We start from the raw sequence: 11161 nt of genomic DNA on the forward strand, positions 1-11161 counted from the left end.
TAGGTGATGAAAAGTAAGAAATCGCGAGACATAAAATACGAAAAATGACTCACCCCCACGGCGGTTTCATCGTCGACGATTTTCTCGCCTTCCGGCAGGACGTTCTCCTTGTTGTTGTTCTCGATTCGAAGCTTGTCCTGACTCTTACGACGCGGAGGAATCGGCGGCGAGGACACGGACTGATTTTCCTCGACGACTTTTCCCGATCCATCATCTCCTCCCAGATCCTGCCGATCCCGAGGATCCGCCGATCCTGAAGATGGACTCGCTGCGGCCGGTGGCGGCGGTCTGTAAGGAGGCGGCTCGCGAAGAGGCGAAAGAGGCGTCGAAGGACTGCTTGGAATCGGAAGCCCAGATTCGGTCAGGGACGAGGACGACGTCGAAGTCGAGAGCGGAGCATGTCGGTACTTTTTTTTCAGGACTAGGTACTTTTCACCCTGCGGCAGAAAAAACGTGTTCCGATGTATGTGTTTTTTTTTTGTTTTTTTTTATTAATTTTCTTTTTTTGGTTCTTTTTTTTATTTGTGCCCGAACGATCGTCGGATGAATAACGAAAAGATGTGCGGTATTGAAATTGATTATTTCATAAACCACACGTGTTACTTTTTTTAAATCCTTTTGTGATATGAGGAGGCGGGGCCGAAGTTACGAAAACGCCTAATTCCGAATTATGTGGTGGCGAAATGTGAAGTGAGGAAATGAAATTTTGAAGAAACAACAAAGTGTCGAATGGTTAAATAAAGTTTTGATAGATTAAAATTCGGAAAATCAGAATATATCGACGCAACTTAGTTTACTCAACGAGTCGGTGGGAAAAATCAGAAATACCAGGATTCCCAAAGAAAAAATATCGATAATCCAAAACAAAAAAAGTTCGGAATTTCGCCGTTCCAGGTTTTTAAATTATGTCATTTTCGCACTCTCGAAATTTTAACTTGTCGGAGTTACGCCCTTTCGGTATTTTTCCCTTTTTGAGCCTCTCAAATTCACAATTTCAACCGCACACCGCTGTGAGAAAAAATCGTGTTAATTGGTATTTGTACACAAGTGCTTGTACTACGAAAGGAACATTTGATCACAACGGAGCTTTTCAACCAACAAAAGTGTTAAAAACTGAACGACGTCTCGTTATAATTGAAACCAGTAGACGCAGAAGCATATTACAGTTATTATCAAGAATTGTAGTATCGTTAGCCGTAATCAATGGAGGCCACTACCATGAGCCTGCTCGAGGTGGTAGTCCTGAGAATCTGCAGCTTTCCGCAACGCGTATTACTCGATTTTCCTCACGAGATAGGCGGGTCGCTGATCGTACCGTATTTTTGATATCTGATCAGTGATCGGTTCGAGGTGTTCGGTTGAAGGTGCGAATTACGCTGTCGCACGCGATTCTTTGTCCGCGGTGAAGTTTGCCGCGTAAAAGAACTCGCCGAGTACAAAGCGCCGAGAACGAGCGTTTGTAACGTCGCGTGAGTCATGAGATACGCCGAGTAGGTGCGGTTCGTATGTTATGTATAACGTTACGAGTGTAGAGCGTCGAGTGATTTTGCCTACATGCCACCCAATCGCTGTTGTACGTATAATATACATCGTTGCCGAGTTCGTTTGCTTGTGAATAAGCCGAGGGAAATTTCTAGTTCCGCTTTGCAGTTTCCTTACTTCCCTTTTTATTGTTTACTTAAATATACAGTTAAAGGTACAAAGTAAAAGTCAATTTTGTAATCGTAACCATTAAATCTAGCGTCTGTTTTTGTGTATTCCTTTTGGTTGTGATCATTCGCGTACTGGACTTTTTTGTAACTATCGCTATGTAACTATTGATGTTGGTGTAACGATAAATTTTAAATAAAAAAAAAATTTTCAAGTAATACCGATATTTTTACTGAAAGTAGATCAGGGGAATAATTTCATATTTTTAGCGACCGCGATACTGTTTTAACCGATTTAGGTTTAATGTTTTTACGACAAATTGAAGTTAAAAATATGTGTTACCTAAAGATATAGAAGTAAGACAAGCAGAGTAAAAGTTTATAATTCGAAAATGGAAAAAACGAGTATTCGAAACTGCCATTAAATATTAGAGAAAATTTATGTCCAGCTTATGGGCTAGAAAAAGAATTTTAATTCCGACACCTTTGAAAATCGACGCAAAATCGTGATACTATCTGCACAGTAATAATTAAGTTTGTTTCTATGCTTCTTTGATATCTACTGGGTACTATGAAAAAAACATTCCAAATAATTTCCAACAACATGCCTTCTTTCTATGACGATGACCGTACGATTTGTTATTAAATTATTATCGCATCGAATGAAAAATAAAATGATTTTACCAATTCTCTAAAGATTCATGTAACCTCGTGAAAACTGTCGCAATAATTTTTCCACCGTCACGAATATCGGTCCTAATTATCGTAGGTATTAGGGTGGTTCTTATTTTGGTCAAGTCGAAATTTCTTCGCGCCACTCCCCAAAAGTAATCAACGAATATAGAAAAAAAAAAATCTGGCTAAGTCCCCGAATTTTTCCGATAACTCTAACACGCACAAAAAAGATCACTTGTAAAATTTTCGTAAATCTAACATTCATCACGTTGTCAGCAAAGAACTGTCTTAATTCTTTCGCTGATAAGAGCATTAAATTTCCTACGAAATAGTGAAAGGATTTTTTTTTTATCATACACAGTTCTGAAGTAATAAACAATTTCCTTAAAAAAAAATTTCAAATGGATGCAATTTTCTGTATCCAAATTGGACTGCTTGACGGGGCGCGTTAGAGTTATCGGAAAAATACCGGGATTTAGCCAGATTTTTGTCTAAATCTGTTAATTACTTTTGGGGAGGGGGAGGGGGGGCGAAGAAATTCCAACATGACGAAAATAAGAAGCAGCTTGGTAGGTATGATAATCTGAAAAATGGGTAGTGCCGAATCCCCGAAAACCATACCGTAAACCAATCCGAGACAAATTTCATCCGCGTTAGTTTCGAATCACGCGGTTTAAAATCTGACTGTTAGAAGAAGAGGCGGCAACGCCGCTCGCGGCGCGAGAAACGCGCGTGCAACAAGTCGCTGCAGGCGTGGACGAGGAGGGGGGGGCGGGGGGGAGGTGGAGGAAGGAAGGGCATGGGAGGAACTGTCAAGTAGCAAACGGCTCGGGGAATAACTCACCTCCTCGTTCCTGATGGTGGCCAGGGAGTTGACGTACTCTTTGAACTTGTTGCGGGCCTCGACTGAAAGCAGAATACCGAATTGTCAAGACGTTTCGGGGTTCCGAGGCGAGTTTAGAGAGTTTGCGCTGCTCGTCTTTCCCTGACGGATCGCCTCGCAGTTGCCGGTGAACAAAACTCGGCGGCGCGATGCTTCTAGAAACTCACCTCGCGTCTCGGGGTCCGTCAGGAACTTCTTGAAGTGCTTGACCAGGTCGTGGTTACGGGCCGTTCCCCCGTTGTCCAGCAAATACTTGCGAATCTCTTCGAGCGACAGCTCGCTGGGCGTCGCCATCTTGGATACTGCAGCGATCGCAGCGACGCCAAGCGGACGAATCTCTCCCTAGTCGACTCGCTCTCTGTGGTCGATAGTCGCGTGTTTTTGAATACCTACGCAAATCTAGTATTTATAAGTAGATTTTAGCGTTTGTTACGAAATTTTAAGGCTGCGGGTGATTCGAGTGCTCGAATCTAGTAAGAATCTGGTATTGATAATCGGATTTTAACGTTCATAACCAGATTCTAACGCTCCGAGTAATCGGAGTACATACTTCGAACGCACCTGTGGAATAACAACGCGCACATTGTTTCGTAAGTTTTCCAAGCTGCCGTAGTGATTTCAAATCTCAACAAATCTGAGCTCAGATTTATGAAAAATCTATTATTCGTAAGTAGATTTTAGCGTTTGTTACTAAATTTGAACGCTGCGGGTGATTGGAGTGCTCGAATCTAGTAAGAATCTGGTATTTACAATCAGATTCGAGCGTTTATAACTAGATTCGAGCGCTCCGAGTAATCGAGGTGCATACATATTAGAAATCTGTAGAATGATAATAAATAAAAAAAAATTTGACGCTCACCGCAAGACTTGTAACAATTGCCGTAATTTCCTATGTTTCTGCCACGGAATTTCTTAAACATTATCATGTGATTTCCACTGACTCGCAACGATTCCGAATAATTTCAGCTAGCTTGATCGATTCCTCGTTATTTCAAAGAATATTTCAATCGTGCAAGTTCCTTTGATTGTAATTTTTTTTTAAATTTTAACCCAAGGAATCAATCTATCCAAGTATAATACAAGTTATTCGCGATTTTGGCTGATTTCGAAAATTTGAAACGTGAATCTGTGAACGCATGATCAAATGCAACTTATAAAACTAATGCTTAGCAATTAAACAATGCAATAAAATTTCGTTTACGAGAACACCTGTGTAAAGAAGCTAGTAGAGAAACAATGTATATTATTTATAATTGGATAATAGCTGGACTTACCAGATTCTTAATTTCACACCTCCTAGAAGCGGTTTCTTCTCCTATAACTGCATACCGTGCGTTAATTTTTAATAACAACTCAATTACGTACATATTATAGTTTATTATTATTCTCTTTTCATTATACTCGACGTGCAGTTGTGCAGGAACGCTGTAGTAAGTGGGTGGATATCATTATTTTAATCACTATATCAAACCACCGTTTCTTCGGAATTACCGCGGCCGCGTTGTATACATACCAAACGTACATACTACACCTTGTACATCACACCCATTACAGTATATACCTACATACCTGTAACATATGTATATCACGCACATGGGTATATTTTACACACGCAAAGTATGCAGCGAACATCGGATTTAGCCCCGCGCTCGTATAACACGCCACATTCCAGCCAGCGAGATCTAGACGTTGCGATTCTCGTACTCTATGTCCATTTCTATGCGAATCTACGTTCGTGAAGATCCTCGCTGTACACCTATAATCAAACACCTCAATCCGAGAACGGTTTAACTCGATTCTACTCCTCCTTAAGGTGGTACCCTGGAGTCGATGTATATATCTCCAAATATCAAAAAGGGTTCAACAGCCCAATTATACACGAAACTCTGAACAGAAACACTCCAACACGTTTTCCACAGATGAAGAAATAAAGAAATGGCCTGGATTCGACGAAATCGCAGTTATAAATTGGTAGAATTTATACCATTTGTTTATTCCTGCGGCAAATAAAGGTGTTTCGAAGTGTTTTTGTTCGAAATTGTGTCTAGAATGGGGCTGTTTAGCCTTTTTTCACGTTTGAGTTACGTGGACTTCGATATTCGGAGATATATACGTCAAAGTCAAAATCGACCAGAGGAAACCTTAAGGAATGGTCATACTTTCATTACAACTTGTGCGGACGAAAAGCGGCGAAAGAAAAATGACAACACAAGCTCTGAAAATAGTCTATTTAATTTCAGGTTAACACGACTATAAATAACTCAGGGAAAAATGAAATATGTATAGAGGGATGAAAATAAGCCTGTGTGAACTCTAAGAGCAATTATAAAGGAATGATTCGGATTCGGCGGATGGGGGAAGCTGGAGAACCGGCTAATCCCAATCTGTCCCTGCCAGTTGGCGAGCATTCGCGAGCCGAAGCAGGAGGACAAGAAGTAGTAGAAAGAGGAGGGTTGGCGGACGACTCGTCGGAATTACGCGCCTATATTTATTCAACGCGTAATTACTAACTGACGCGATAAATTTTCCCCATAATTTACAACCGGCAATATCTTCACCGGTAGCATATAGCCCACGCTTCCCGGCGAAATGAAGGTGGAAGATGCAGAGGCGATGAGGAAGAGGAGGAAGAGGAAGAAGACTCAATTTATTAACACTCCGCGTGCATGTACGTTATAGGTATGACTGTATCGGGGAAATGGAGAAAAGTGGACGGCTGAGCAATATCGCGTTTAAAACTGTATCAGCTGATCGCGATGCAGCCAGAAATACGCAGTTATTACGACGATTCGAACCTCGTGCAAGCTTTTCGCTCATATTTTATCTTGTTTGATTAGTAACTCGTGGAAAGTACAACGATGAACGATCTTTATAAACAAAAATAACTACCGAGGAGCGTAATGTCGTACCTATACGATCGAAAAACAGTAGCAGACGGATATTAGGCGGCTAAGCAATATGGCGGCGAAAACAAAACCAGCTGATCGCGAGTCAGCCAGAAATACGCAGTTATCACGACGATTCGAACCTCGTGCAGGCTTTAAGGCTCATATTTTACCTCGTTTGATTAGTAACTCGTGGAAAGTACAACGATGAACGATCTTAATAAACAAAAATAACTACCGAGGAGCGTAATGTCGTATCTATACGATCGAAAAACAAAAGCAGACCGAAATTAGGTGACTGAGCAATATGGCGGCGAAAAGAGAATCAGCTGATCGCGATTCAGCCAAATTTACGTAGTTATCACGGCGCTTCGGATTTCGTTGAAGCTGTCAGGGTCATAATTTCGGGTATCGAGTTGGTACGAAGCGAACAAAGCGATTTTCGTAATTAAATACCACCGTCGAAGATCACGCAGACGTAGTAATTCCTTTCGAATATCGGGCAAAGACCGAGGAGTAAATCTGTAACGAGAGAGAAACCGCACGATCGCTCGCGTACTCGCGGATCGGGTAAGGCGGCGGTGTGGGGAGTAACAAGTCCTATTATTATACCCAGTAATTAGGAAAACGACCTTACTAATCACACCGGCGAAGCACACGTCAAGGACCGGGAGTGAATGCGTGTTGCACGCTCTCCCGCGGGCTACGGGTATAAGTTCGTTCTCGTGTGAGTGCCTCCGCGTCTAGGCTTGCCTGCCTTGCCTGCCTTCCCGGCTGTGGTGGAGGCCAGCGGAGGCAGAGAACCCAGGGGCAGGAAGCGACGTGGTGCCTTTGTAATTAAACTGTTTTCATTAAAATATTCTAATGAAATAATGAATAATAATTGCCCCACTTATCGGCGTTAGACTCGCACACGCAGACGGACGTCTGTAGCGCAACGCACGCATGCAGAAATATGGAAGTAAATTTCCGTCATCCCCCCAACTGCAATTCAATCAGCCCTGTTAACTTATACTTTCACGTTGAATTTTCAATTTTCTCAACGATTAGAAATTCATGCGGCAAAGTCTCCGACGCTTACGTCTCGGCGAAATTTTAATATTCAGAATACTGACGGTGAAAAATATCATAGCTACCCTCGACATTGCATTATAAATTTTCCAAAATAAATTTAATATCTGATCGTGGTCCACTGTTGTTGCAGCGATATATCGACTAAAAATGGAAAGTGATTTTTAGTCGAATCGATTATTCTTCTGCCTTTGTGCATTTGGTAGGAAAAATTCGACACAGGTTAAATCAAAGTAACTATCTTATTGTTAAATATATTCACAGACCAAACTATTACTAGATAATTTATTGATTATAATTAACAATTGAATTAGTTTAACTTGCTTAAAGTACAGTTGTATAAATGTGAGAATATAACATTCGTCCAGTATTCCTAAATAAAATTGAACTCAAAATCTGACAAACACGATGAACTTCAAGATGCTTTTTATACAAGAGAAAATGTCAAGTTGTGGCAATATTTATCTCTTGGAATACTCCGCAGCGTCAATTTTATTTGCATATACTAACCAACAACTGTGTTTAAACAATTTGAAAGATCGATCTACAAAATACGTATAATATAGTTCATTGAATATAACTAAATCGAAAAGTCTATAAAGCGTATGAAAATGGCAGCAAAAATGTGGAGAAAACTGAGCGTCAAATAAAGAAAGAAGCAACAAAAGGAGAAGTTTCCATCGACACGACGGCGAGTTTCTCATCGCTCACGTCGCTAAGCTAGAGGAGGAAAAAAGGGTGAGCCGAGACGAGAGAGGGGTAAAAACGGGGGGATGAGAAGCGGGGTCAGGCTTTGGGTCAGGCCGCGAGGAGCGGAGAGTCAAAGACAAAGGGCCGCGGCGCCCGGAGGTGCATCTCCGCGGTCCCGATATCATCTACCCGTGTTTCCCGTCTTCCCGTTTCTCCGCCAGCGGTTATGCTCGCGCTTATGCATACGTAAAACGAAAGCGAGGTTGGCTTATGGCTCTTGGTCCTGCGGTCCTGCCACTTGATCTTCCGCGTCAGGATTTCGGTTGATGCACTCGCCGCAGGGCGCGAGATACCGCCTGCAAAATTGTGCTGCTGCTGTTCCAGGTTGCACGCCTTTTACGAAGCTGCCGGTCTTGAAATTACGTGTGTGGAGAAATTGCCAGGTGTCTCGAGTTCGAAAAATATACTTAACATCTTGAGGGTCTTCAGGGTCGTGCACCGAGAGAAATTTTTCGTTCCGGTTACCGCTCAGTAGTACTTGAATATTTTCAGTTTTTACCACAATCGAACAATACAGTTCTAGGTAGAAAATGAAAATTAGTTTTCTAGCCGTTACCCGAAAGTCCAGCATCCGTTACTATTCTTTCTCATTACGATCGCTGTTGCTATATTTTCTAGCAACTGTTGCGAAAATTTAATGCTCCTGCAACGATAAATCGACGTTGAAGCCTTGTTCAACTAAAAAAGTAGAGTAAACCTCAGAAACCGATTTTGGGTTGCAATAACCAAAAAAGGATCGACGATAGCGCAAAATGGTTACGCGTGCCTCGTTTTTTGTAATTCCAAACGATATTCAAACAGTTTTTTCAACGATACCGGTTTTACTCAATTTTTCTAGTCACCGTAAAATGTGAAATCTTTCGCACCGCAGTTTCGCGCTGGCTCGATAGGACTCGACGGCACAAGGTACACACCGCCGACGAATTTCGCGTTCCGTCTCGTTGAAGAGAGTCACCGCGGATAAGAGGAATGCGCGAGAGACGCTCCCCCACATCGCATCGATGCGAAACATTATCACCGTCTAGTTTTTTGTAAAAAATTCCGGTGCGCCTGGAGTCAGTGGTGCAGTACGTTGTATATAGAAACTGCGAATGGTGCAGCGGAGAAATCTGGTTCGAATGCCGGGGAGATCCGAAACGCCTCTCTCGTCTCTCTCCTTCTGAGATACCGGGCGGATCTTCTGCACGTTCGGATCGCCTCTTAGAAACCGCGGCAAGGATCGGTTCCTTTTTTTTCCTCTTAATTAACTGATTTATGCGGGCAAAAAACGTGTTTTGCGATATATAGCATGGCAGTGTACGCACACGTCTGTTGGTGTATACGCGATCGGCGCCGCAGCGGATGGATGGACGAATGGACGGTCGAATGGATGGATGGACGGACGGACGGATGGATGGATGGATGGATGAATCCCTCGCGCGCGGCCGACGGTTAATAAGAGAAATTACGATTTTTAAGCACGTACCAGCCACTCGCATTTCCACACATATACACACATAGATGCAAAAATGCGTGTAGTGTATACAGCTACATCACCTTTCATGCGACGCGGAAACAATAAGAATTAACTTCTTATTAATCGTCCTGCAGGCTGGACATCGAATCCTGCTCAACTCTTTTTCTCCTGCAGACCGCCGGCTGTCCTCTCCTTTTTCCTTGTCGTGTGATAGAGACAAATTTTTACTTTTTGAATATGAAAGCGTGATCGAATTGTACAGCAAATTGACGGGGTATTTATACGGTTATAATCGACGAATTGAATGAGTTCTTTTTTTTTCTTTGTCATTTTATATCTTATTGTTAGTATTAATTCGTTGAGTGAAAAATTAACTGGCGAGTTTTTGTTTTCAATTTGATCTAAGAAAATTGGAATCAATATGACAGGTTGAATTCAATTGAAATTGTATCTCCATATAATATGTAAAAAAAAAAAAAACAAGCAAAAAAAGAAACAGTGAAATACGACTGCATAAAACGTCTAACGAAAAGGAAAAAATACGACACAATTATTTCAAGTTACGACAAGATGTTTCTTACAACCGAACCCCATGTTTCTCAATTATTTCATCAATCTTTCGACCTCTTCTTATATATACCTACTGAACACCATAAACTCTGATGCAACTTCTCAGAGCTTTTCGTAATTTGAACCAAAGTCCAATACATGCGATTCGAAGAACTTGAAGATACGACGTTCCCTGTTAAGCCCCGATCCGAGGGGCTAATCACTCGTCGAATCCGGTGTAGGTTCATCTTTCCGTGAATCTTGTAAAGTCTCTTGAAATCTACTGAAATCCACTGAAATTTTTGAAATATTTAAAAATTTTACCAATCTTTGAAATCTTTTGAAATCCCCTGAACTCATTGGAAATCCCTTAAAATCTTTAAACGTCTTTCGAGCTCGTCCGAAATCTTGTGTAATTTTTTGAAACCTGTTGAAATCGTTTCAAATCCTTGAAATCTTTTGAAATTCTCTGAAATCCTCTTGTAATTACTTGAAAATTTTGTGAAATTCCTCGAAGTCATTGGAAATCCCTTAAGATCTTGAAATATCCTTCGAACTCATGTGAATTCTTTTGTAATTTTTTGAAACCTGTTGAAATCGTTTGAAATCCTTGAAATCTTTTGAAATCAGGCGTAAATCAATTCGACATGGGATTAACCCCCCGCCCCGATCACTGACCCTTTAATTTCCCAAGGCTACAGCCCGTTTTGTTTCATTTGCCTGTCACACGCAGGAACCCGGGTCCTGTTGTCCTGGGAACAAGCTTCCGCGCGTATATCATAGCGTGTAGGGGAAGCCCGTACGTATACATGGGTACACAGGCATGTAATAATGCCTCGACATTCGAGCTGTGTCTTCGTCATCTTCTTCTTCATCTTCCTGCTGCTGCTGCCGCCGCTACTCATTTTCAAAAGCGCCGCTCGAGCTTTTCGTATATTAACGTCACTCGAGGACTCGAGGTGAACTCGCCAATGACGGGAATCGCGAATACGTACACTTTGCACCGAGGCGTGTGCAGTGACGACGAGATTTGTACTTGTCGAGTAGCGGGGACACCGCGAATTAGCCAATGCACACACACACACACACACACACTCGCATACACGTACACCAGATGTCGACTGGATGCTCGCGCATTATATTTAGCAGGTTAAATATTCCCAACCATGCGTGAGTGTGTATTACGAGGATGGGTGGAAAAGAGGCAAGTCGATAAGTCCCAGATCTCTGCCAAATTTCGAAC

General features: G+C 41.9%; 1 protein-coding gene across 5 annotated transcripts in view; it reads right to left on the reverse strand.

Moving 5' to 3' along the window:
• The window catches only part of LOC124176520 (ankyrin repeat domain-containing protein SOWAHB), a 143070-nt gene extending 133852 nt beyond the window's left edge, over window positions 1-9218 (reverse strand). For all 5 annotated transcript variants that reach the window (XR_006869401.1, XR_006869400.1, XM_046557920.1 and 2 more), the window contains exons 1-5: window positions 9214-9218; window positions 4067-4073; window positions 3375-3501; window positions 3169-3230; window positions 54-437 (exon numbers count right to left, since the gene is read on the reverse strand). Coding sequence is in view for 3 of the 5 variants with exons in the window: in XM_046557920.1 (XP_046413876.1) it covers window positions 54-437; window positions 3169-3230; window positions 3375-3501 (573 nt within the window). In the remaining 2 variants the exon portion in view is untranslated. The remainder of the gene's footprint in view (window positions 1-53; window positions 438-3168; window positions 3231-3374; window positions 3502-4066; window positions 4074-9213) is intronic.
• Window positions 9219-11161: the final 1943 nt, after the last annotated feature.

The sequence above is a fragment of the Neodiprion fabricii genome, chromosome 2 (genome assembly GCF_021155785.1).
Source record: "Neodiprion fabricii isolate iyNeoFabr1 chromosome 2, iyNeoFabr1.1, whole genome shotgun sequence".
NCBI lineage: Eukaryota > Metazoa > Arthropoda > Insecta > Hymenoptera > Diprionidae > Neodiprion > Neodiprion fabricii.